Raw genomic sequence first — 27,078 nt, forward strand, 5'->3', positions numbered from 1 at the left:
TTTCTGCCAAACCGCGAGCTCCGCGCTTGCCCGCGACGTCAACGCGAGAGCGCGGCGAGGCGCACGGCCGCCTTCCTTGGCGGGGCTTCTCCTTCCGCACCAGGAGGGGGCATTGGCAGACCCGTCCGTTCCAGCGAAATCGGCTCGGGCGGCGCGACCCGAGGCGCTCCTTACCCGCAGGACTCTCCTCCCCTGGCCGACCCGGGGTGGGGAGGCGTTTCCTTCGGTCTTATCCGGGGGGCGGCTCCCGGGAGCGCCGGAGGAGAAGGTGGGGCGGTGGCCAGGCGCCAAGCGGAGGCACGGAGCCCCGGAGTGCCCAGAGATGGCGGGCCGACAGGTGGAACAGGTGGAGCCTACACACCCGGAACTGGGGCGCTGGGGTCGGGGGTGGCGCTGGGGTCGGGGGTGGCGGTGGGGGTTGTCCCGTGCCACCGCGTGCTGAAGGGTAGGCGGGCGGGGGTCCGGGGCTTGGGAACCCCCGCGCGGGGCGGGGCAGGGCGCGGGGACAGGGCTCCGAGACACCCTCCGCCAGACAGCATGGAGAAGCAGCTGCCCTCACCCCGCTCTTGGCGCCCCCAACCCACTCTGGCCCCTCCAAATGGCACTCCATCCCCCCATCCCGCACCCACGGCACCCAGCTCCCTGGAGAGCCAAGCACAGCCCCACTCGCGACCCCAAGCGTTCCGGCCGCAGCCCAGGGAGGGCCCCGGGGCGCAAGCCTCCCCGGGGTGCAGGGGAGTGGGTCGGCACTGTTTCCTCGGAGGGAAGGAGGATGCAGAGGCCTGAGCCTGGGGGCTTGAGGAGCCGAGCGCGGCGCCCGGAGCGGCAGTGCTCCTCCTGCCACCGAACCGAGGTCTCAGGGAGGATAAGGCGCCCTGTAGACCGCCTGGCCCGCCAAGAGGACTTCAGCCCCAGCAATCCAGAACCTGCCCCCCCGGCAGAATCGGGAGGGGGGGCCGGCCCGCCCCTCACGTGGCCCCGCCCCAGTCCCCCTGATCCCCCCCCCCAACCAAGTCCTGACCTCCCGCCCAGATCAGAGGCTTGGGAGGCCGGGCCGCTGCCTTCCAGGAGCCTAGAGGGGCCCAAATCCGGCAGAAAAGGACATACGCTGTGCCCGAGGTGAGGGGCGCAAGCCAGGCCCGGGGCGGATCTCAGGGCTCAGCCGCCATAGTGAGCGCGGAGAAGCTCGATTTCCGGGGTCTGGCTCGGCTGGTGCGGCTTGCCTGCGGGGCAGCCGCATCCGGATCCCGCGAGTGCGGCCCGGCCAAGCTTGTGGGGAGAGGGAAACTCCCTCCCGCACGGGCTGCACCACACACGAAGCCGGCCGGTATCACGCGCGGTGGCACGCCGCCCGGGACAGCACGGGGCGCGCGCACGCAGGCAGTGGGAGCCGCCAAACGCCTGCCCGGGCCCGGTGGCCAGTGGCTTTCTTAGAGGCGATCTGGTGTAGGGACTCGCAGCACCACACCCGTAGAACTGCCCAAAACGAAAATGGACCCCTGGAGATCTCGGTATCAGGGGACGCTGGGTTCCTGCCCAGAGCCGAGAGGGCCGCTGTCGTTTGTGCCACCGAAATCCTGGCGGCCCGGGTGAAATGGGAAAGTCGTTGTTAACCTGCCGCACCAGGCCCGAGAGAGGCCGGCTGGCAGACACAGCAACCTGTCCCCTCTCCAACGAATCGGCGGCCGTCGGTTGGTACGCGTTCCCGTCACGTTCCCAACGGGCAGCGAATAATAGTAATAACCATCACTTACTAATATGTGACACCACCCAAGAGAACCAAGGAGGCAACGTCCAAGATTGTACTCGGCGCCTGTTTGGCGCCTGCTCTCCGTGGTTTACTGAGATCTTATTTGAACCCCGCACAACCATCTACAAGTTGGGAGGAGTGCTCACCCCGAGGACGACACCACGCGCTCCGCGTGCCGGTCAAAAGACCGCGCTTCTCCCCGCGGCCCCACGCGCTCCGTGACCCGGAGTCAGTCTGCCAGGGTTCCCGACCCCAGGCTCTGGCCGCGCTTCGCGAGGGAGCGGCTGCGCGAAAGGTCCCGCGCGGCGTCCAGACCGGAGCTCCGGGTTCAGGTTGCCTCCCAGGAATGAGGTGCCACCGCGCGACCGGGAAACGACCCAGCCCGGCCGAGTACAGCCCCGCGGGGCCGGGAGTGGACGGGGACCCGATCCCATACCCACCACACGCGACCCGGCGGCCCCGGGACAGGCCTCGCGGAGGCGCCAGCCACTGGTGGGGAAACAGCGGATTCTCGCGGGCCAAGTCTAACCTTCGGCCCGTGGACGCAGACATCCCGCTTCTCGCGCCCTCTGCATCCCGGAGCAGGAGGTTCTCGGAAATGTTCTCGGTCCTCCCTCAAATCTGGGGCCGCGACCCCGAGAGTGCCTGCCGGCTCCCCGCGCCCACCCGCCGGCGCCTCTGCACCGAACAGGGCGCACCGCGTGTGCCGAGTGGATCCTCAAATCTGCATTCTCTCGGTGATAAAATATGCTCTCGTATTTTTTCCTGATTTCCCATTAAAACCTTTGCCTAACTAAACTCCCATCCAACGGGATTTATTTCGTCCCCGGGGAGATAAATCAGGGGGCAAATTTACGGCCCGGGAGGGACCCGCCGCGCTAATGGGCGCTTCATGGAGTGCGCGGCGGGGGCGCGCGGACGGCGGGCGCTGGCCAATGGCCGGGCCGCGGGCGCCCACAGCCAATCAGCGCGCGCGCCGCGCCGGGGCCCCGCGGTTATCAGCGCGTCCGGCCCGCGCGGCGCCGCTCCGACCGGCCCCGGGGCTGCTGCTGCCGCCGCCGCCGCCTCCTCCCGGAGTGCCCCCGGCGGCGCCCGGCCTGCGCCGGAGCCGCCACCCGCCCTCGCGCCCGCCCTCCGCGCCGTCGGCGCCCTCGCCCGGCGCCCGCCCGGGCCGCGCGCAAACTTCCCGGGCCGGCGGGCGGCGGCGGCGGCGGGGCCCGCTGGCCGCGCTGCACAACATGGCCGAGATGAAGACGTCGCTGTTCCCATATGCGTTGCAGGGCCCGGCCGGCTTCAAGGCGCCCGCGCTGGGCGGCCTGGGCGCACAGCTGTCCCTTGGCACCCCGCACGGCATCAGCGACATACTGGGGCGGCCGGTGGGCGCGGCAGGCGGCGGCCTCCTGGGCGGTCTGCCCCGGCTCAATGGGCTGGCCTCGTCGGCTGGCGTCTACTTCGGGCCCGCGGCCGCCGTGGCGCGCGGCTATCCCAAGCCCCTGGCGGAGCTTCCCGGGCGCCCGCCCATCTTCTGGCCCGGAGTGGTGCAGGGCTCGCCCTGGAGGGACCCCCGCCTGGCCGGCCCGGGTAAGTGGCCCGAGCGCGGGTTCGGCGTGGGGCTGCGGGCGGGCGAGGGCGGGACCGCCGGCCACACTCACCGAGCCCCCCCTGCAGCCCAGGCCGGCGGGGTCCTGGACAAGGACGGCAAGAAGAAGCACTCGCGGCCGACCTTCTCGGGCCAGCAGATTTTCGCGCTGGAGAAGACTTTCGAGCAGACGAAGTACCTGGCGGGGCCCGAGCGCGCGCGCCTCGCCTACTCCCTGGGCATGACCGAGAGCCAGGTCAAGGTGAGGCGGCGCCGCGCGGCGCTCGCTTGGCCGCAGCCCGCTCGCTCCCCCGCGTCCTGCGAAAGGCGCCCGAGCGGCCACCCCGCGGCCGGGGCCGGGGCGGAGGGGCAGTCTGGGGCGGCCCTCGGCGTCCGCGCGGGCGGCAGCGTCTGGCCCGGGCCGCCGAGGGGCCGAGCTGCCGCCGGCGGGTGCTCCGGGGGGCCCCGCGTGATGGGCGCCCTCCACCCCAGGTGTGGTTCCAGAACCGCCGGACCAAGTGGCGCAAGCGGCACGCGGCGGAGATGGCGTCGGCCAAGAAGAAGCAGGACTCGGACGCCGAGAAGCTGAAGGTGGGCGGCTCGGACGCGGAGGACGACGACGACGAGTACAACCGACCCCTGGACCCCAACTCGGACGACGAGAAGATCACGCGGCTGCTCAAGAAGCACAGAGCCCCGAACTTGGCGCTGGTCAGCCCGTGCGGCGGCGGCGCGGGGGACGCCTCCTGAGGGCGCGGGGCCGGGCCGGACAACCAGGGTACGGACGCGGGCCGGCGCCCTCGCCAGCCGCCCGCGCCGCAGTGTGTATATATATTTTTACAGAGTAAGTTATACGGCGGCCCGGCTCGGGCTCGGCGTCGGGGCCGCCGCCGCCCCGCGTCCCGGTGGAATCACTTTGTATAATCAATAAATTATTTAACGCGTCCCCGTCGGAGCCACGGCTCCCTGGGTCCTCCGCCTGTTTCTTCCCATTCGGAAAGCCGCGGGCGAGGCGGCGGCGCGGCCTCCGCTCCTGCCGGGGACGCCGTGCCGGGCCGCTGTCCAGTGTCCGGGCCCGCGGGGCCCGCGCCTTCGGCTGGAAGGGCGCCTGGGGCTGGAAGGGCCGGGCTCGGCAGCGGGCCCCACGGAGGCCGGGTGCCCCGCGGCCCGGGCGCCCGGGCGGCAGCAGCTCGCAGGAGCGAGGGCGCCGAGAGGACCGGCGCGGGGAAGGCGTCCCGGCCCCGCGGACCCTCGGGCCGTCCGCTGAGGAAAGGGGCCGCCCGGCCGGGAGCCGCGAGGAGCCGGACTCGGGGACTCGGCGGGCTGGAGCGGAGCCGACGGCGCGGGGCGGATCAGGGAGCAGGTAGGGCCTCTTGTTCTCCAGCCACCCCGAGGCTAGGGCCCTCCTTTCGCGGCTACGGTGGATGAGGTTTGGGCAGGTTTAAACACATTCCCGGTGCCCGCCCCACCCTGCGCGGTAGCTGTGGGTGGGTGAGGGGTCGGTGAAGGGCGCCGCTGGGCCCGGCTCCTGCCCACCTGCTCTGGTCTGATTATGTAGATTCAACTCACCCAGCCTTAGTAGCTGCAGACTTGGGAAGTCGCGCTAAACTTAACATTGGGTGAAATAAATCAGGTTTTAAACTCATCAGCACTATAGCTGATCCGCTGCTATTATTTAGATTTTTTATGGGTAGAAAGTGCGACTTAATTCAAAGGACTACAAAAGAGAAGCCCACAGTGATTCTGCCAGCAGCTCGGAGTTCTCTGGGGGCCCCGGGGTTGGCAGCGGAAGCACGTCTGGCGGCCTCTTAAGCTCCGTCCCCTTCCTGGGCAGCTCGGCCTGCACCCCAGGGTGCCCCCACCCGCCAGACCCCACCCCCTGCCCCCGCCAGGCCCCACCCTGGAGAGGCAGGGAAGCCCTCCTCTCTGGCCTGTTCTTCACCCCCACCTCACAGGCGAGGATTCTGGTGAACAGCTGGGTCTCCCTGGTTCACAGAAACCCCAGACTGGATGCTCCCCGTGGTCGCAGCTTCATGGGCATGACTGTGGTGTTAATTTTAAGAGTTATATATGAAGGGTTATATTACTGTAAGATTTATCTTGGAAGTCATTATTGGAAATGTTAAAAGAGTAAAAGCCTGGGTTTTTTTTTTCCACGAAACTGCACCAATTTTAAAAACAGATGCTTTCCACTGACTGGTTTTCTTTTTAAGAGAGAACTTAAAAAAAAATTTATGTGTGTAAAAACTATTCTCTCAGCTCTAAGTTAGGAGCAAAGGAATTTCCAGTTTTAAAGTTTTGAGGAAAGCAATGCATTTATGTAATTTCATTTAAAAAATGCTGAGGGGTAAATCCCAGTAGGTACCTCTGCAGTAAACAGTTCAAAAGACATTCTTTCTGATTCCCACCGTGGCTCAGCTTTATGACGGAATCCAACAGGATGCAGGGCCTGGGTTGTGGACAAGGTGGCCTGGACTGCAGCCTGGGAAGGGCCCGGAGCGCCGGAGAAGGGAGCACAGTCAAACGGTGTTTTCACCAAGATCAATTTTATTGCTTAGGGACCGGAGCGGCCATTTCCAAAGGCCTCCAGAGTGACCAACAGCTGAAACCCTGCTACACAGAAATCACCGTGGGCCGGAACGGCCGTGCGGCACATGGACGGAGTGACCACAGCTTGACACACCCAGATCGTCCTGTCGAGGCTGCAGACTCGGCCGGTGGATGCCAAACCGCTTTCGATGGTAGTGATTCACCTGAACCAAGCTTTCCCCTGGCGCCTGCACCCAGCCCGGGAGTTCTGTAGTGTTTAAAGCAGATCAATAAACGTCATTTGTGTTTCATCCTCGGGCCGGGCGCCACCTCTGGCCGCCGCGCCAGGTGTCGGGGACAGGGACGTGAGGCAGGGCCACGATGGGCCGTGGGAGGCACGGCAACCGGGGACTCGGACAGTTTGTTTCTCTTAATAGTTTATGTACAGCCCATGTTAAAAGCGGTTTCTATCAGAAGCAGACTAGGCTATTTTTATTTCTCCCGTGATATTATTGTTTTACGTAGAATACTTGGCACCATAGTACGGTAACAAAAGACGGACAAAACGGTTTACAAAATCCTTGAAAGGTACACCCGAGCTAGCTATAAACTTCACATTCAGTTCTTAATATTACACAGCAGGAAGCCTAGGAGTCTGACTGCTGGCGCGAGAGCCGCAGGCTGTCCGAGCCCCACGGCACCACTGGGCACAGTCCCGGTTTGACAGCTGTGTGTGTGGACGTGCGGGTGACCAGCTCCTAGGCTCGGTTCTACTGCTGACATGACACTCAAGCATTCATACTGGGAAGTATATTCAGCGTAGTTTTGGTAAGGTTTATAAATTATTTTTAAAAAGTATATATTTATATATATTTATATATATAAAAATGGAAAGCAGCTGCAGTGTGATCCGAAACCATGAAACATGGCAGCAGAGTGAGAGACAGGGAGGGGCCCCCAGACGTGACAGCGGCGGCCGCACCCGCTCAGCCCCCGCCTCGGGGCGACTCCGAGCCCCACGGGGTGTCTGCTCCCGAGAAGCTCCTCCACGCGGACAATGATTAAAAATCGAAAACCGTGACGTCTAAAATACAGATCTTTTTGCTGTCTATTAGAGTTTTGGCAACAGGACTGTGACTCGTTTAAAAAAAAACCCAATGCTTCTACTCGATGCCACGTGGACAGACAGGACGGTGAGGTATGTGAGGCTTGTCCGGAGCGCCGTCCGGGGCTGAAGCAGAGTGTGGGGCCGGCCGTCTAGCGGTGGCGCTCGGGCGGGTCTGGACGCAGCTGTCAGAGGACGTGGGCCCTCGTGCTACGGGGGGGTCTCGCCGGGGGTCCCCTCGAGGCGCTGGCATCGCCTCCCTGCCGTGGAATCAGGCGTTGGTTACGGGGACACACACACCAGGAAAAGCTCAGAAAGGTGAACTCGAGGGAAGGAGGCATATTTACCACCACGTCACTGCACCACACAACACTTGGGCACGCGTGCGTGAGGTTTACCTGCCCCGGGCGCGATGCGGAAGGCCAGGAACACGGGCTGTGGGCAGAGGAGAGGCCGTCAGGGCTGAGCGTCCATGGCCAGTGGGCCCAGCACCGGACCCTGTCCCGGGGAGCTGGCCGTGCGAGACCCGCGGCGGAAGGCCGAAGGCCGTCATGCTCCGTTAAGACAGCATTATTTCCACATAGAAACCGGTATAAAAGCTCATTTCAGAGCCGTGATTCAGGCCCTGAGAACATGGGGAAGGACAGAGCCTGGCCTGGGATCCAGCCGCTGGGTCGGGTGGGCGGCCAGCCTGACAAGGGGAAGCGGTGACCGTCTCTCCTGGGCCGCCGGGGACACAGGACCCGTGGCCCCACTCCCCTCGGAGGGGCGGCAGGCTGGGGGCCGGGCAGAGTCACATGTCCAAGGCTGGTCCCGGAACACTGGGCGGTTCCCTGAAGCTGGGCAGGGACACGGACATCCCTCCCCACCCGGGCGGCGGGGCAGAGGCCAGTAGGACGCTTGGGTGCAGGCTCGGAAGCACCTCCGGAGGGACCGTGGGACAGTCTCCGTCTCCAACACGAATTCCGTCTCGCTGAGCCAGACTCTTCTGCCTTCCTCTCTACCTGCCTCACCACCCCACTATCTACCTGCTGGCGCTTTATTGAAATTAAATGCTGACTGACTCGGCCACGTCTATGCAGCCGGACCAGGAGGCGGAGAAGGGGGTTAGGAGAAGCGCCCCGACGGCCCACCGCCCACCACCGCCCCCGCACCGGTCAGTCACCTTGTGGTCTCCCATGCAGACGTTGGGCCCGATGTGGTCGTAGGTGACAACCTTCTCCTCGCTCTCCGACTGGGAAAAGCAAACAGAGGAAGAGATGTGGGAGGCGGAAGCGGGGGGCTTCCTGGGGAGCAGCGGAGACGGCCCCTGTGGCTATGGGACCCTCCGCCACCCTGCCCACTCCTCCGTGGGGCTGCAGCTGGCTCAGAACCGCTAGTGAGCAGCTGGCCTCCAGGAGGGAGTGGCTGCCCCCAAGGAGGGAGCAGCTGGAGGCAGCCGGGCAGCACTCAGCCCCTGCTTGCAGGGTGGGAGGGGTCCAGCCTCGAGAGGGTGGCAACCTTCCTTGGTGGCTGGAGGCAACGTTCCCTGGGTGCTGGCCTGGCCTCTGCTCATGGCCATCAGGGCAGATAGGAGCTCTCTTTCCCATTGTGCCCCTGGCACCAAAGAAGTCCACCTGGTCTCCGTTTCCCCCTTGGCATTTGGTTTTGACCCAGAACTCCCTGTTCAGAGAACAGATGCCCCTGAACGCCACGGGGCCATGCCCAGCGGCTACTAGAGCGGGGCCGCGTGCACAAGCCTCCCACCCGCCAGCCTGCGGGCACTGCCCAGGGTGTGCCACTGGCGGTCGGTTCTGGCTCCAGCTGGGCAGGGCTTTCACTTGCCGGGGCTGAAGCCTCTGAGACTATAAACTGAATTATCCTTAACGCAGTAGGAAGCGTAAGGTCAGCTTTACTTTCCAGCGTGGTTGCCTGCCAGGAACTGCGACAACAGACGCCTTGCACACCCGTGGCGGGCACAGCGCCCCCCTGGAGTGGGAAGCATTCATCAAACGCTGCGTGGCAATTTACAAAGGCAGCATAAAATTGTGGATTTCCAAGTGCATAATCGCGAGGCAGATAACAGCGGGCTCTGCACACCTCCCTGCGCATCCATCACGGCAGCCGCCCCCCGTGTTCGGGGCGGGAAGCAGAACGGACATGATGCCGAGCTGACCGAGCGTGGCATGATGGATGACGCCGCGGAAACGCGGCCAGGTGGCTGCTGGGCCGCTGACACCCACCACCGCGGGAGCCCCAGGGGAGGGCCCGCTGGGGCAGCCCCAGCCAGGAAGGCTCCGGGCCCTCCCCACGACGGGCCACCCAGCCAGGCTCCGTCCCCACAAGTCTGCAGCACCAAACCTCCAGCCCTGGAGCGAAGACAAGGCCGTGCACGGGCGGCAGTCTTCCGTCCGCCTTCCTGGACTCTGCAGCCCCAGGCGCCTCCTGACGCCAGGCACTCCGGCTGTCCCGGTGGCTTCACTGCAAGATGCCTTTTCCCTGGAAGATGACCCTCATCTCCTTTCTGCCCCGAGGCGCCTGCTCTGGCCGTAGCTCTGGGCTCAGCCGGCCCAGTGTGCTCAAAGCCAGCAGGTGTGACCCACTGTGTCCACTGTCCACTCTGCTTCCTCACGCCCCATTGCGGAGCCCCCGGGGAAGGCCCAGCGGAGCGTGGGGCTGAGTCTGAGGCCACACGTGTGTGCAGGGTCTGTGTAGTCAGGGCCCGTCTGTCCCGTGCAGCTTACGTCGTAAAGCCTGCTCGTGGGAGAGCCCACGGCCTGTCCTCCGTGCTGGGCTCTGGGGCCTGCCCGCCAGTTGTCCGGCTGGCCCCCAGGCCCTGTCAGGGCAAGCTCACTGCAGATCCCATGCACCCAGCCTGGTCCAGGAGGTCTCTCCCCAGGAGCTGGCTCACAGCAGGGCATCCAGGGCCACCCGCCCCGGAAAGGCCAGCAGGATCTTCCGTAGGGAGGCCACCGGGGCGCTGGCGGGAGTCGGCATGCACCCGGCTTATCCCAGAAGCTCCGCCCTCCCAGCTGCACCTCTGGATAAGGGTCTGGGCCCCAGGGGGCAGATGGGACCCCTCATAACAAGTGCAGGGGCCGTGCAGGGTGTTGACAGAGCCCTTGACGTCCTGGGTTGAGGGCGGGGGAACACCCGCCCCCTCCTGACTGGCTGCCCACGTCACTCAGAGGCCGAACTGCTGCCCTCATGAATCAATGCACTTCATTACTGTAGTTTTCCACTGATGGTGTTGACAAAACCAGTGCAGATATTGATTCTTGAGAGCAGTCCTTCTGTGTTAAATGTGGGCATTGAAAACCCCAGGAATCGAGAGGCTATAGGACCTGGAGACCCCGCCCCCCCCCGCCCCCCACCCCTGGCCCCAGCACTGCCCGAAGCCTCCAACCCCTGGTGTTTGTGTGACTCGGCTCAGATTTACAACTTAAGGGAACAGGACGACTCCACAGCTCAGGAGCTCTTTCGAGGACAAGAGCCCACTGACTTCTCCGAGCACGCAATAAACTGAAACGACTCCTGACGCCCTGGCGACCGACCATTTACGCTGTTTTGACTCCAGAACCTGGGCTATGTGTCAGCCCGAGGACGGGTGGCAGGAGGGTGCCCCCAGCCCGAGCCCGGCCCCCAGCCAGCCCCCTAGGCCTCACTCACCCTTAGGACCAGCTCCTTGGCCGATGGAGACATAAGGACACGGTCACACCAGGCGGGGCAGCGGGTGTTCATGTACTGCCGGCCCTGGCTGCAGTCCTCGCTGTATGGGTAGCTGGGGAGATAGGACAGGGGAGCGGTCAGCAGCCGCTCGCCAGCCCCCCAGCCCCTCCTCCACGTGGGCCCCGCACCCCAGAAAGGCTCAGCTTGTCCGGGGGATGGAGAGGAGACAGAAGCTTCCAGAACCGAGTCCCACACTGTCCCTCCCAGCACTTCAGATAAACCCCCCAAGGACGCAGCTCGTCTTCTCAACGTGGTTTTGCTTCTGGACGCAGCCTAAAGCACAGATCTGCACCGATGCCCACGGCTGGCTGGCAGACCCGTTCCTTCCCCCTCAGCACATGTCCTGTGCCCCCGTGTGTGGGAGCTCTGGACCAGCTGGACAGACAAATGTCCTGGCCGGTCACACAGCCTTCTTGGTCGAATGTCACCATTTTATATTTACCATTACAGACAAGAACCTACACATGGTCCAGCTCTGATCAGGGACCACGGAGAAGTCCAAGAAGCGCTTCCTGACCTTTAACATAAAGGTGGGCCTGTCCACTCCAGGGAGTTGGCCTCCGTGGCCCCATCTTTGCAATGCATGCTGTCTCTGTGTTATACACACTTTTGTTTTTCACAAAAGTGAACCCTGGAGCTTTTTCCATAATAATTTGTCCTGTAAAAGCATCTATCCCCACATAGAGCACCCATCCATACTTGGGAAGGGATGAGTCCCTCTGGGGAGTTAGACACTCTGCCTGGGCGGAGCCAGGAGGTGTGCGTGTGCCATGTGTTGGTCACGGTCGCCCCGAGGCACATACTTGGGCAGAGCCCTGCGCAAGGGGCTCAGCACCCAGTCCCAGCCTGGGTGCCCGGCCACAGCCAGCCGTCCGGGACCCTGCTTCCTGTTTGCTCCCACACCCGTTTCAGCAGCAAGCCTCTATCCACTGTTGGAGGCGTTTTGGTTACTTCTAGGTTTGGGGAGTTCTTGGCTGTGATGAGTGGACCCCCAGGGGCCCAAGACCCTGTTGGGGGCTGGAAGGTAAACTCCGTGTTCGTGGTCACACAGACATACTACCTGTTGTTGTCACGGTGCTGGCGTGGCCCTGCCCCACACTGCACAGGCAGAGGCCACGGGAACAATTCCTGGACTGGATCTCAACCCGGTTTAGGAGTCAGTGGGAGGAGTGGGGAGCACATGGAGGTGGGACCCTCAGACCTCAGGGAAGGGAGGTTTGGAAGGGGCTGTCCTGAGGGCAGGGGTCTGGACAGGGCTGCGTGCGGGGTGAGGAGAACCTTCCATGTCATGGGAAGCCGCTGCCGCACTTCAGTGGAAGAGCCCGCTAAGCTGTCTCACTCACACCCTTGGATCTTTGTTTTCAAGCCAATGACAGTGTGGCTTGGAGTGTGTTCACAGCTGGGATGATGAGGGCGGAGGTGCAGAGAGGCTCTGAAAACCAGGTGTGCCAGCCAGAGAATGCCACTTAGTATCCCCTGCTGCCACACAATCACCTGTCTGCTGGCACCAGTGATGCCCATGGCGTGCAATTCCCTGGTTGACAAGCTGGATGCCCTGGGGTGGCCACTGTCCCTCAAACAGACACTGTCCACCACCCCCTGCACCCAGGAGAGGCCAAAGCAGGACAGCCGTGCAGCACAGGCCACCTCGCCCAACGCCGAGAGCCTGCAGCCCCGGAGCCCACGAGCCTCCGTCCTGACCACCCGGCCCGAGCAGGAGGAGGAGCCGTTCTCACAGAGCAGTCAGGATGGCTCAGGCCTGGTGAGTGTGGAGAGGAGCCAGCGGCCCTTCTCTGTGACAGGCCACGTGGACAAACCTGGACACGGTGGTCTCCCTCCCTGGCCAGTGCTGCTTCTGGACAGATCCCCACGGGGTTCAGCCACGACAGAAGCAACAGGGCCAGGAGGTTCCGCCTTTCAACCAGAAAGAGGGCAGCGTGGTAGAGCCCAGGCACAGGATGCCCTGAGTGGGCAGATGTGCCCGAGGACATCCCTGAATACCTGGCAGCACACCCATCCGGGTACACGCCCACCCAGGTACACACCCACCGAGGTGCACAGCCTCCAGGTACACACCCATCTGGGTACACACCCATACGGGTACACATTCACCCAGGTACACAGCCTCCAGGTACACACCCACCCAGTTACACACCCACCCAGGTACACAGCCTCCAGGTACACACCCACCCAGGTACACACCCACTCGGGTACACACCCACCCAGGGACACAGCCTCCAGGTACACACCCACCGAGGTGCACAGCCTCCAGGTACACACCCATACGGGTACACACCCACCCAGGTACACACCCGTACGGGTACACATTCACCCAGGTACACGGCCTCCAGGTACACACCCACCCAGGTACACACCCACTCGGGTACACACCCACCCAGGTACACAGCCTCCAGGTACACATCCACCAAGGTATACACCCACTCAGGTACACACCCACTGAGGTACACAGCCACCCGGATACACACCCGTACAGGTACACATTCACCCAGGTACACAGCCTCCAGGTACACACCCACTCAGTTACACACCTACCCAGGTACATGGCCTCCAGGTACACACCCACCCAGGTACACAGCCTCCAGGTACATACCTATCAGGTACACACCCAGGCACACATTTACCAGATACACTCCCAGGCAACACACTCACCCAGGTAATACACACACCCAGGTACACACCCTAGCCATACATCCAGGTAACACTCCCAGGGAATGCATACACCTAGGAAACACACATGTATACACGTACACACATGAGTTTTGTACCACATACACAAAAACTCATGAACACATCATGCACACACCCGCACGTAAAAATCTATGCACACCAATGCCTGTCTGCTCATATGTGAAATACCACGCACATGTGCACATGGAGCTCATGAACACACACCCCCACACCTATGCAACACACACCTGTACACACATGTATTCACACACACACCACATACAGGCCCAGGTATACATGTACCCAAGCACATGTGCACACACACCCCACACCCCACACCCACAAGACATGCTGCATACACCCATGCACACATACCCCCCTATCCACACCTGTACCTGTATAACCATGTCTGCATACACACACGTGCGTCCACACCATGTACATACACTCACACCTGTGCACACCCACACCCGTGCCCCATGGATACCACACACACACATGCACACGTATGCACTACACAAACACATGCAATCAGTCTGTCACCAACCACACGCATCCTGCACACACACCCACACAAGTACATGCCTGCACACACGTGCACTCACACCCATGCGGGGCCACATCAGGTACACGTGCTGACACCGTGCACACAGTGAACACACCCACGCATGACCCTCTGTGCACAACCCTACACACGTGTGCACAGGAGCTCATGCCTGCACACACACAGGCAGCACTCCTGGGGTCACTTATTTTCTGGCAGTCAGAGAACACATCTGGGTACCAAACGGTCACCGTTTCTAACCACGTCCCTGCAGCTGCTTCCGCTGATACGTTCCCAGTGTTGGGACAGCTCTCCAGACACGGGGCTGTGAGTGCCACCCAATGGTCAGGAACATGGTTTTAAACATGAGGGAACAAAGTGGAGGGGATGGGTGTGACCCAGGCACTGGAGGAGTGGAAGGTGGGTAGTAGGGGAGGGGATGATAAGGTAGTGGGGAAGGGGGAATGAGCCGGGCTGTTGGGAAGGGGGAATGAGCCGGGAAGTGGGGAAGGTGTGGGTGACCCGGGCTGTGGGGGAGGGGTGAGTGACCTTGGCAGTGGTGGAGGGGGGTTGACTTGGGCACTGGGGGAGGGATTGATGACCCGTGCTGTGGTGGGGGGGATGGGTAACCCGGGCAGTGGCCTGGATGGCCTTGCCTTGGAGACTTGGGCCTTGCATGCAGACTGGGAGGTCAGGGGCTGTGAGTGGGGACCCTCAGCTCAGGAAGCCCACAGCTTAGTCTGTAAACCGTGACCTTTCCCACCTCAGTTCAGTTCAGTTCAATTCAGTCGCTCAGTCATGTCCGACTCTTTCCAACCCCATGAATCGCAGCACACCAGGCCTCCCTGTCCATCACCAACTCCCGGAGCTCACTGGGCACCTACTGACCTGGGGAGTTCCTCTTTCAGTATCCTACCATTTTGCCTTTTCATACTGTTCATGGGGTTCTCAAGGCAAGAATACTGAAGTGCTTTGCCATTCCCTTCTCCAGTGGACCACATTCTGTCAGACCTCTCCACCATGACCCGCCCATCTTGGGTTGCCCCGCGGGCATGGCTTAGTTTCATTGAGTTAGACAAGGCTGTGGTCCTAGTGTGATTAGAATGACTAGTTTCAAAAATATGGAACGCTTCACGAATGCTAGATCCCAGTTAAACGGAGAAAATCTGACCCCTAGACCGACGGGCCTCCCAGTGGCCCCCACCCCCTGTCCCTTCCAGACCACCTCCCCTCAAGGGGCAGCCCCACCTCCAGCCAGAGAAAGGTCTCTGGCTGAGACGTGCTTGCAGGGACAGGACACCGTTCCTGGAGAGTGGGCATGGCCCTAACACACCAACCAGGTCACAGGACGTCCATGATTCCAGGATGAGGGCAGGATGTCTCAGGCTGCACGAGCCCGTCAGGCCCGAGGCAGCTGAGCCCCAGAGGGCAGGTGACCTCCGGGTGCCCACAGCGCGGGCACCGCCCTGGAGTTCCTCCCACTTGGCACCAAAGTATCCCCACCCCCAGCCTACTGGCAGAATCTCACAGGCCAGGCCACGCTCCTCCTGGGGGCCACGCCCTCCTGGGGGCCACGCCCTCCTGGGGGCCACGCCCTCCTGGGGGCCACGCCCTCCTGGGGGCCACGCCCTCCTGGGGGCCACGCCCTCCTGGGGGCCACGCCCTCCTGGGGGCCACGCCCTCCTGGGGGCCACGCCCTCCTGGGGGCCACGCCCTCCTGGGGGCCACGCCCTCCTGGGGGCCACGCCCTCCTGGGGGCCACGCCCTCCTGGGGCCTTCCCAGAGCCCACCCCTGGGGCCTGGCTGAAGCACGTGCAGGCCGACGGGTCCCTCCCAGCCCTGAAATCCCTGTCTCTCTGCTGCCTGGGGAATGGGGGCTCGTCCCTCAGCCACCCGAGGGGACCACAAGGTCCTGGGGCTCCTGGCGGGCCCATCCCCCCTCGCCTTCTGCGCTCTGTGCCTGGCTGAACGTCCAGGCTGCGGGGTTTGGAGAAGCTCAGGGATGGCCACCTGCTTGGGCTGCTCGGGAGGTGTATGCCCACAGCTCCTCCTCCTGGCCAGGCCGCAGCCCTGAGGGAGGCGTGTGGATCCTGATCAAGCGGGACTGATGCCCGGGACCCCCGCACCACCCCCCAGAGGGCAGGGGGAACCCGGTCCCTCAGGACGGCCTCAGCTTCCAGCGGTCCCTGGCGGCATGTTACTGCACACTTCATGCCGTTTCGGTAGCGTCAGAGCCCGAAGATGACGCGGTGGGGCAGCTCCTGGACGCGCTGCTGAGGCCGCCCACTCAGGCCCAGCTGCCGAGTCACGGGCTCCCGGGCATCGGAGCTGCTGCTGGGTGCCTGCCAGGTCCCCGGGGGCCACATCCCGCCTCTCTGGCCTCTGCACCTCGAGTCACTGGTCTGGGCGCTGACGGTGAGTAGCAGGCGCCCAGACACCTCAGCCAGTCTGGACTCACAAGGAGTCCCAGGTCCAGCGGATGTCTGACCTCCGGAAGGAGGCTCAGGAAGCAGGGTGAGCTTCACGGGGAGCCAGGGAGGATCTCTGACGTGGATATGACGTGTTTACCTCCTGCGAGGCCTGGCACAGATGGGGGTGGGGGGGCAGACAGCACTCTCAGCCCCACCCGCAGCAGCCCGGCTCCCTGAGGATGATTCCCCGAACCTGCCCAAGGCCCAATTTCTCCCAAGTGGTAAGAATTCCCACTTGGCATCTGTAAAAGGGCAGAGAGGGGGGAGCAGCCGTAGGGGGCGTCCGTGTCCTCCAGATGGGCCTGGGGTGGCTGAGAGGGCTGAGTGTCCTGGGCCATTTCATAATCAGCTCTCCCCCCACACCCACACCCAGCCCCTCTGCAGCCCCAGGCAGGTCAGGGAGGAGCATGCTGCTACTGCTGCGGATTTCAAGATTCTGTCAACACCAGAGCAAAACACCACAAAAGCTCACATACCCGAGAAAGACAGAACCAACACCCGCGTCTCGACGGCCCCAGAAAGGTCCAGAGCTTGGAGCTGCCTCAGCAGCCCCTCGTAGGCGCCTCTGGGAGGCCGTGTCGGCACCGAGGGGAGCAGCCCCTGCCACACTCTCCAGGCTGGGGAGGGGGCGGGAGGAGGCACGGGGGGCACAGAAGCAGGACGGGAGGTTCCCTCTGGGCCAGCAAGTGGGCGGTCCTTACCTGGGAGGGAACGAGATGTCCAGTTCATGCAGTCTGTCCTTAAACACAGACAGCTCTTTGTCGAATTCTAAGAGCTGAGGAAAAGAAAGAAGATAAGGGTCACTTGGGCTTGCACTCCTGGGGGCAGCGGCCAGCCTGGGCAGGGACACCGTGACTTCGGACCCCAGCACCTGCCTTGCACACCACCTGGGCCATGAGTGAGGGCTGCCCAGGCGTGTGGCCGGACGGTCCTGCAGGCCCCAGGGTGAGGCCCGGTGCTGACCAGCCGGGGCCACCTCGCCCCACTGAGCGCGCAGGGTGCGGCCACAGCCACTCTGGAGTCACTCCGAGGTGCCCTTGCCCAAAGGCAGGGTCCAGCCGCAGGGACACTGTTCCGCCCCAGTGGAGCTGCACTCTCGGGCACAGGCCTCGCCTGGAGGAGGACAAATGGCACTGGCCTGGTGGGCTTCTCAGAGCCGTGTCCACGGGCACTGCGCCTCCAGGAGGCAGGCCCTGTGGCCACATGTGCCCTGGGCACGTGGTCACCGCTTATGCCCTCGGCAGCGTGGGGGAGCGTGGCATTGCACAGGCCCGAGGCCACTCGGCCCCCTCACCTCCCGCCATCTCAGCCCTGAGATCCGCACGCCGTGTGTGCACAGCAACCCTGGGCACCAGGCTCCACCTGAGCCCCCACAGGGGGCTACCCGCAGAGCCCGCGGGCAGCAGGCCAGCCCTCAGCCGGGCCGCTCTCGGGTGAGTCAGAGGGAAGCAGGCCGAACACCTCCCGGCAGGAGCTCCTGGGGGTTTTACTGGGGTGGGGGGACCGAGGCTCCTTTTGCACAAACAGGACGCTTCAGACACAGCCACCTGATCCCAGTGGCCACCAAGCGCCGACCCTGCCTGGTGAGGCTGGAGGCTGGGTCCCACGGCTGCCACCGTGAGGCCACGTCTGCTCAGAGGCACCAGTGGCAAAGCTCGCCCCACTCAGCACCCATGATGGCCCTGCTGGGGGCCCAGACGTGCAGGGCCAGAAGTGGGGTGCAGAGAGGGTTTGGGGGGAGGGGAGGTTCAGGGTGGGGGCTGTGTGGGGCAGGGCCAGAGCCCCTCAGCTCCCAGGCACAAGCAGCCTCCTGCCCCCACCTCCAGGGAGCAGCCTGGGCCAAATGACTTCTGGAAGGTTCCGGAGTTGGTGTTTCAGGGTGTCTGGGGTGGGGAACAAGTCTCCAGGGAGGGCGAAGCATGAGCGTGGGGCCCGGACCAGCTCTGAGTTCACACAGGTGTGCACACGTGTGCCGGGAGACACCCTCACAGCACGCTCGAAGGATGCACCCCCACAGGGAGACGGCAAGCGTGTCATCCACAGCCTCCCGAGCATGAATGCTCAGCCTTCGTAGCTCAGGAGGACGGCCCTGACCCCCACGGAGTCCGCCAGCATCGTGGCTCATCGTCCCTGGAGGCCCGCCGCCAGCGTCCTCTCGTGGGGGGTCTGGCGCTGGGGTTGCTCTCAGTCGTGGCGCCCCCAGCTCTTGAAGACCACGCCTTCCACCCCCGCCAGCTCCAAGCGTCCGTCCCGTGTCCCGCCCACAGCCCACCACACGAGCACCATGCCCGGCCCGCTCCGTCCGTCTGGACACTCTGCTCCCTGGGGGGGCACTCTCCATTCCCTGGCTGCTGCGAGAGCAGCTTGTGTGTCTTCGTCTGCCTGGATTCTTGAGCGTATGGTGTTTGTGTTTCTGATTCTTTCTCTGATTCCTTAAACAGTCTCAGAATTTTTATCAAGCATTCCGTGATCTGACCTCTTGGACTCTCGCTACCGTGGAGGGCTCCCTGCCCCGCGTCCACGGGAGGCCGGCACACCGTGTTTCAGGAATAGTATTGCATTTCTGTTGAAATGGTAATCTATATCTCTGAGATTTTTCACATCCTGATAACCAATTTCACACGTATCCTAAACATTCTTCTGGATTACCAAGGGAGGAGCAGCGCAGGGCGTGTGCAGACAATGATGAAGCGGCCGGCCGGCCGTATCCGTCAGGCACGGTCTGGGCCAAGCACCTTCCTCTGCTGCTGCAGAGGTGCGGCGCTGATGAAGGGGAGAGGCTGGAAAATCGATGCGGCGGAGCCGGAGCAGGTGCTACACACAGAGAAAACATCTCCATCCGACGGGCCGAGCGCCGGGAACACTCCCGCGCCTGCCCTGGGACAGCCGCGGAGAATTTAATCTCTCCAAATCCTCACCAGGGCACTCCATCCTGCCGCCCTGACAGCCACACTTATAATTAATTATACAATTTCGATGGGAATATCGACTAAACAAAGCTATAAATCATAGAAAAAGTCAATAGGCATGGACACAGTCAATCATGTCCCGGCCGATGATTACTACTCTTAAAATACAATAATTATTTTCAGAGCCAACTTGAATTAAATTTCTGTCAGGCGGGAACAAGACCAGTGGTTGATCAAGGATGCGATGGACCCGGGGCCGCGGCTGAGCTGCACATCCATCCTGGTGGGCGTCTCACCCTGAAGGTGAGCGCTTGTCCGGGGGCCCCTGGGGGCCTGCATGCCTGCCTCCTCCTGCTGCTGCTGCTGAGTCGCGTCAGGCGTGTCCGACTCTGTGCGACCCCACAGATGGCAGCCCACCAGGCTCCCCCGTCCCTGGGAGTCTCCAGGCAAGAACACTGGAGGGGGCTGCAGTTACTGTGGAGCCGGCCCTGCACCGGGAGGCGTGAGGCCTCCGCTCCCGAGCTTCCTGACCCGAGACCAGGGGGCCCAGGGGCCCCCCAGAAACCCTCGTGGAGGCCTCATCTCTGCTTCACCTCCATCATATCCTTTCATCCTAGGGGCAGACTCAAACTTCTCCCAGATATTCAGATTCATTTTCCTCCACATTGAAAGAGCACAGTTTCACAGGGTAAATTAATACGGAAGTAAAAATTACGTCTAAGCTGACGTCTGTCGTTTCCAGGTGGTGACATGCTTCCCAGGCAGTAAGGGAGGCCAGCGGGGCTCTGGGCCCAGGGGCACCTTGCCTCTGCCCACCCCCCACGCTGTGAGACGCAGGAGGAGCCCACCTCCCTGGGCCCCGAGGGTCCCCGGGGAGCCAGCTGCGCACAGGCTGTGGGTTGAGTGTCCAAGGACACCAGGTGGGTGGCTCTGCGGCTCGGGAGCACCTGGGGCCGGGGTGCACCCGTGCGGTGGGGGAGGTGGCCTCACAGAAGAGGGCTGGGCCCCCCACAGTGGGCTCAAAGCTGGGCCTGAGCAGATGGCCGTGTGACTGGGCCTGGCTGAGCTCTAGGCCAGGAGGGAACGGAGGGGCTGGGGTGCAGGAAGGAGGCAGGGGCAGGGGCTAGGCCGGCAGACTAGGTGGTGGAGAGTCCAGGCCCCAAAGTGAACGGACATGAGAGGTAAGGGGTCCCGGCGGGTGATGGGGGCTTCCCAGGGGCGGGCAGGCAGGGCGGGGGGGCTCTGTGCAGGGACTTGGGACTGGCAGGGTCTGCCGGACAGCTGGACAGTCCCCCATCCAGACAGATGTGCCCCCCTCTGGGTGCAGACGGTGGACCCTGCTCAGGGAGGCACAGAGCCCCCGTGGGGCCTGAGGAGATGTGATGCAGAGGTGCTGCCCAGAGTCCGAGGGTGACTGGGCTGCCCAGGGCGCCCAGAGCAGAGAGGGCTGAGCGGGGGTGGAGGGACAGACAGGACCTGAATCTGCACACGGTTCTGGCCTTTGGGATGGAGCCGGCCCTGAGAGGCCACAGGGGTCTTGGTGGGGTGACTGGGAGCTAAAAGTGGGGACCGTGGTATAGACAGTGCCTCACCAGGGTCGGGGGAGCAGCCAGGGTCTCAGGAAGTGGGGGGCACAGGGCACACCTGGGTGGGGGAGGCTGTCTGCAGGCGTGGCTAACCTGCTGATAACACATAGGCGCCAGAGGAACGGGTCAAAGCAGGTCCAGCTGACGTTCACACCGTGGGGCAGCCCCTAGCCCAGCCCTCCCGTGGCCCGTGTGCAGGCAATCTGTGCAGGGACCTGCTCATGGGGTGGGGCGGGGGGGGGTGTGTGAGCTGCAGGGGTCTGTTCACATGCACTTCACTTTACACATGCACACACACACGTGTACTTCTCTGCACACACGTGTGCACATCACTGCACACGTGTACTTCACTCTGCACACACACACGTGGTTCACTACACACACACACACACTCACGGGGTTGGTGGCACAGGATGTCCCTCAAGTTCTCAAGACAGTCTCTCCTCTTTCCAAAGGAAGCCCAGGCCTCAGTGGGTGGGCCCTGAACAGAGGGTCTGCACCCAAAGCTGTCAGCCCTCTGCCTCTCACCTGGGGGGTCCCCAGGACTATGGGCCACGCTGCCCGTCAAAGACAGTGAGGCAGGTGGCTGCGGCCTGGCCAGAGGCAAGAGGCTCACCAGGCCGGGCCCAGTCGGAAGGGATGGGAGGGCCAGGGGCCAGCACTGCCCGGAGCAGCGGGGGGGGCCCAGCCACACATCCCACGGCGGGACTCACCGCAGTGCCGTTGTCGTCCCGAAAAACCTCCTGGTTGAAGTAGTCAAAGAGCTTCTTCTCCAGCTGGAGCATCACCTGTTGGGGGTGGGGCGTCAGAGCAGGGGGCCCCTACCCAGGGCGGGGCCACGGAGGGGGTGCGGGTCAGAGCAGGGGCCCCTCCCCAGGGCGGGGCCACGGGAGGGGGTGCGGGTCAGAGCAGGGGCCCCTCCCCAGGGCGCATGCCGCACCCTCCGTGCTCACCTTCCGGTCGTTGTCCGACTCGCGGAATATCAGCTTCACGACTTCGTTGGTGTCCGCAGCCCGGACTGTCTGCATCGTGGCCTTTGTGCAGAGAGTCTGGGAAAGACACGGAGGAACTAGGTCGGAGACCTGCCGCCTGGCCGCCTGACCCGGTCCCTCCGTCCTCGCTGTCCAGCTGGGCTGGGGGCTCACTCCTCCCGAGCTCCCGGCCGGCCCCTCTGCCCTCTGTCCAGGCTGCTCTGTGGACCCAGGGGCCCAGGAGGCCCCCACGGCCACGACGGTGAAGGGCAGCCAGGCAGGACCTGGAGGGTGGCTGGGAGGCAGAGGCCGTGGGGGGCGCAGAGGGAGGGGGCCAGGCCTCCCAGCAGGTACACCTGGTCCTGCCCCACCCTGGGCATGGGGCAAGGACAGGCCACAGCAGGAAGGTAAAGAGGGCCCCTCCCCAACGTCAGGGCGAACCCAGAGCCTGGCCCAGGGGCAGCAGCACAGCACTGGCCAGACCCACGTACAGCGGAGAGAAAGAGCCGCTCAGGAGGGGCTGGGAGACGGCCAGGCGAGGGCTCGGGCCATGCGCCTCCCCTTGGGAAAGTCCGTCCGCAGGGTCCAGAGAGGCTGCGGGGGCCAGGGGCCGCAGCCAGATTTTGCTTTGTGTGCAAGTTACACCTCAATAGAACCGCTTCTTTCTTGTCCACGCAGTTTTTATGAAAAAGATAAAGGAGAAAGGCTGCCGCGAAAGAGCAGCTAATGTCGACTTGGAGAAACCCGTTCATCTGAGGAGCCCGTGGGAAGTCACCTTGCGGTGGGGCGCGGGGCTCAGGCCCAGGTGGCCAGCGCTGTGGGGGGGGCGGGCATTGACATTCAGGGCACTCAGTTAATCAGGTCAAGCCCCCAAAGTGGCTTTTGGACTCATGTGTCACAAATCAGTCTGGCCGCCTTCAAATGGCCGGATTAGAACAAGGGCCCCAGCAACCCTGCCTGGGCGCGCCCACCGGCCCCCGAGGAGGCCGAGCCATCCAGATGCTAATGTGCTAAGAGGCTTAGGAGCAGTGAACGGGGCGGCCTGGCAGGCAGACGGCGACTCGGGGGGGACGCGCGGACTTCGCCCAAAGGCGGCTGCTGCAAGCTTCTTAAAAAACAGCTTTCTCTCTCCCCCTCGCACGGGCTCCCAGCGGATACACATCTGCCTGGCCGGCCCCTCACGCTCGGCCGCTCCCACACCCGCCGGAGCCCCTCATTCAGGGCGACCAGGCTGCCCCTTTCAGCTGCAGCCGTGACCACTCGAGCAGAAAGCCCGGGGCAGTGCCTTTCCGGCTTGCCTTACAGAGCATTTTCCTCTTTTCAAAGGAGAAAAAAATTCTCCAAATGCTGATTTTAAAGAACCATCTGAGGTTTGTTTCGCTATCAGCGGCCGTGTGGAGGCCCCGGAGGGTGACGCGGGAAGTCTCCCTGGCACTCGCGGCCCCAGGTGTTTTGCTTGGCGCTTGGCGATGCAGCTACTGCCGAGGACAGGCACCGTGACGGCCCCCAAGACAGCGGGGCCGCAAAGGCTGCCTGCAGTGTTCTCGCTGCGCGGCTGGCCTGCTCCCCCTGCAGAGGGGCCTGGCCTACTCCCCTCCCCAGCACAAACGCGCCCCCCAACCCCACCCCAGGCCCCAATTTCAGTGCAAGCGGAGCTCCTCGGGCCCCAAGAGGTGAGCCCATGAGCGTGGCCTCACAGAACCCGCTCTGATCTCTGCCAGGCGGAGGGGGTGAGGGGCGGACAGCCAGCCCCGCACCCGAGGGTGGGGGTCCACCGCCTGGGGGTCAGCCAGGAGCTGGTCAGAAGCGTCCTGGTCAGAGTAAAGCCTGACCTGGGGGGGGGGGTCTCTGTTCTGGGGGGATCTCTATTACAGGTCGAGAAGCGCTTTTGGGGAAAAGTGTGCAGTAAGCTTTGGTGTGCGGAGGTCAGAGGCACACCAGCCGTTCCCTCACTGCAGTCGCTGAGTTCTTAGGTGATAAGGAAAAGCGGTGAGGCTCTCCCGTGTGTGCACTCCAGGAGACAGCAGGGTTACAAGAGCGTCGCAGTCTGTGTTTACGACGTCCTGCTAGGCTTTAGACCCAGTTATGGCTGTGATTCTGCTGACCCTGCTTCGGTCTGCACCCAGCATGCTGGACCGCAGGAGGGGGTCCTCTGCACCCCAAGTTTCCAAAGGACCCACAGAGGTCAGGCAGGCGGGTACCTGCGGTCGGCGTCTGGAATGTGCAGCGTGTACAGGGGGGCACGCCTGGGGCTGGGGTGTCGGGGAGACCGTGACGGAGCTAACGGAGCAGGGAGCCTGGTCGCGGCCCTGCGCAGGCTGAGACCAGCGCTCTCACCCTGCCCCTGGGCCTGGCAGGACTGCATGCAAGGGGGCTGGGCTCAGAGGACACTTTTGTCCGCAACTTATCCTGACCACATCAGGTGTTAGAGCCAGAGGGAGGCTGTTTCAGGTTCGGAGGGCGGGGGGTGTGACTGCCCCCCCCCCCCGCACCTGCTCAGGGTCCTCCCGGCGGCTCCCCCACACCCGGAGGGGGGCAAGGGCTTAAATGAACCAGACCAGCCGCCAAGCAGCCTGGCCCCAGGAGTGGCCCTGGCTTCAGCTCCTTCCTCGAGCCTTCTCTTTTTGCTTGTGTGTGACCCTGAGGACACGGCGGGTAGGGACGCTCTCACCACGGACAGGGGCCAGCGTGCCCATGGGGCCCAGCACCCTCGTGGCGGGGCCCACCTGCTGGTGCCGGAGGCCTCTCCCAGTCAGGGGTGTGGGAGGCGGCCCACAGGGTCCTCGTCTGCTCAGATCACTCGGCTTCTAGGACCTTCGGGGATTAAACTATGTCCCATCAAATAGAAAGTAAACTGGCCTTCGAACAGAAAGTCACTGGACAGCGGCTTCCTGAAGTTGTGAAGCCCAGCCCGGCAGGGCCTCAGGTGCCCCCCACCCTGGATGGGGACCCGCAGGAAGGACCGCCGGCAGCCCCCCCGGGAGGCCAGCCACGCGCTGCGGCCCGCAGACTGGACACAGCTCCGCAGAGCTGGGGTCCCTCCGCTGCCCGAAACAGAGCCGTGCGTCTGGAGAACGCGGGGCCACCATGCCCTGCCCTGCCCCAGCTCCAGCTCCGCGGAGAGCGGGCGAGCCCCTCCAGCCGGTTTAGTCACTGAGGGACGGGCCTCCTGCTCGCCCAGGGGAGAAGAAGGCACTGGCCTGAAGAAAGTGCAGTCCCTGCTGCAGGCCGGCCCTTCCGGACACTTACAGGCGGGGTCCAGGGTCGGGGGAGGCTGGCCGCAGAGGCCAGGCTGGTGGGTGGGCTCCGTGTGCCCTGCTCTGGGGCTTTCATCCCCTGACAACCTCACACAGGAAACATGCAGACCCTCTGATAGCGTGAAATCGGAAACAAAGCCGGGGCACAAAGAGGCCGACTGGCCGTGGCTGCTGTCCCCTCTCCAGCAGCCAGCACGCTCCAGGGCCAGCCCGAGGGGCTGCAGGAGAGAGCTTGGACAGGAGGCCCGTCCCGGAGGCTGGAGGCCCATCCCGGGGGCGCTGGAGGTGCCCACAGCGTGAGGACCCTCGGCTGGCCGCCCACTGCATGGCCGCTGACATCTGGGAGCCCTTCCACAGGGAGGCCCGTCCTCGCCCCAGCTGGGGAACGACACAACCTCGCTCTCGGGGCCCCGCTCTCGGGAGGGAGCGGCTGCCCTGGGCAGCGTTTCAGGTGCAGGGAACGAAGCTGGAGAGGCCCAGACCTCGGAAGACGTTCCGTGTTCCCCTTGGGACCGAGCAGCCCAGCCCCCACCCGCCTTGAGCCCCGGGACACAGGTGTGCCCATGCGGCCTTCTCGGAGGCCCTGGGCTCCGGCTGCTCATGTGGGACTGGGCTCTGGAGGACCGGTCTCCGCGCCCCCACGAGCCCACTGCCCAGACCTGCCTCTCAGGGTGGAGGGCGAAGGCCAGCCTGTGGGGGCTCTGGGCCCGATGCTGGGCACTGACGCGTCACGGAGCACAAGATGCCCGAGGCCGATGGCCGGCGGCCCCAGGGGTCAGGGACGGTGGCACAGCCTCGTCCGCCAGGGGGGGCCCGGGTCCCAGCCACCAGTGTTCGCGGACGCCCTTTCAGCCTCCCTCCCCGCCACACGCACGCACACGTGTGCAGGTGGACGCACAGCTTCTAGGAGGCGGGGGCCCCGGTGTGCCTGGCCTGCTCGGGCGCAGGGCCCCCTGGGTGGCCGGACCGGCCTGAGGCCCAGGAGGCCATGTGCTGGTGGAGGCCAGGGCAGGGGGTCTGTGGCTAAGGGCCTGGGCCACAGTTGTGGGCCCCGGGAGGGGACTCGTGTTGTGAAGACCGACGTCACTGGGCAGCTTCCACTGCTCAGCTGCACAAAGTGGGGCCCAGAGCAGGCACCCCGAGAACAAGGAAGCGACATGCCCCCTTTCTCCTCCACGGTGTGGGCTGGGGTGTGAGGCCGCAGGAAGGGCCTGGCAGGGACGCCACCTGCAGGGGTCGCCTCTGGTGATAAATCCCCGGCTATCAGGGTCCAGTGGCCTGCCCGACAGCCAGAGGGCACTGTCCCGGAACGGCCGAGGATCGGAGGCTGAGCAGCGCCCGTGCGGGCTTCTCCCCGGAGAGCACTGGGGCGGGGTCGCCCTGCATCTGGAGGGAGCCGCCCCCCTCACACCCCACTCCATTCACTCTGACCCTCACAGTGGACACCATCTTTTCAGAGGTTTTCCTGGCAGAGCCCTGAGTCCTGGGACGACAGACATCTCGATTGCTGAGAGCCTCGGACTCTGAGGGCCCGAAGCCATGGACCCTGCGGGCAGGGGCCGCTGGCCAGTCCGCGGAGGCCCCGCTGTGCAGCCATGCCCACGTCAGAGGCGCCTGCACCCTCTTTGTTCTGTGCTGCCAGCTGTTCAAGAGAACAATAACCCCCATAAAGACCCTTTCATCTCTGCCCCACGATGCTCGCTGACTCCCTAGCCGCCCACGGCGAGGGGACAGTGCCCGCATGCGGCCGGTGGGGCAAACCAGGGGAGTGCAGCTGACCTTTCTGGAAGGAAGCAGCTCGGGCTCGTGTCCAGCAGGACTGGGCGGCCATGGGTCCGGCCGGGGGGCCTGCCACACGCCTGGTGCGGCCTTCCCCAGACAGCAGGGCTCAGGCCTTCGGGGCAGTGGGGGCAGGACAGGGCAGGACAGGGCAGGAGGGAGAGCGAGACCCTTACCACCTCCTCCTGAGACCGAGCTGGAC

The 27,078-nt window shown here is 63.9% G+C and overlaps 1 protein-coding gene across 2 annotated transcripts in view; it reads right to left on the bottom strand.

Annotated features, from left to right (window-relative positions):
- Positions 5,856–27,078, bottom strand: part of INPP5A (inositol polyphosphate-5-phosphatase A) — a 150,838-nt gene continuing 129,615 nt past the window's right edge. Inside the window, exons 10-16 of one of the 2 annotated variants that reach the window (XM_018041258.1) lie at positions 21,823–21,918; positions 21,583–21,657; positions 17,076–17,149; positions 10,612–10,723; positions 8,129–8,197; positions 7,362–7,398; positions 5,856–7,223 (exon numbers count right to left, since the gene is read on the bottom strand). In XM_018041258.1, the coding sequence (XP_017896747.1) occupies positions 7,174–7,223; positions 7,362–7,398; positions 8,129–8,197; positions 10,612–10,723; positions 17,076–17,149; positions 21,583–21,657; positions 21,823–21,918 (513 nt within the window). In that variant the 3' untranslated portion in view covers positions 5,856–7,173. Of the gene's footprint in view, positions 7,224–7,310; positions 7,399–8,128; positions 8,198–10,611; positions 10,724–17,075; positions 17,150–21,582; positions 21,658–21,822; positions 21,919–27,078 lie in introns of both variants that reach the window. The other variant, XM_018041259.1, reaches the window with a different exon arrangement.

The sequence above is a fragment of the Capra hircus genome, chromosome 26, assembly GCF_001704415.2.
Source record: "Capra hircus breed San Clemente chromosome 26, ASM170441v1, whole genome shotgun sequence".
Taxonomy (NCBI): domain Eukaryota; kingdom Metazoa; phylum Chordata; class Mammalia; order Artiodactyla; family Bovidae; genus Capra; species Capra hircus.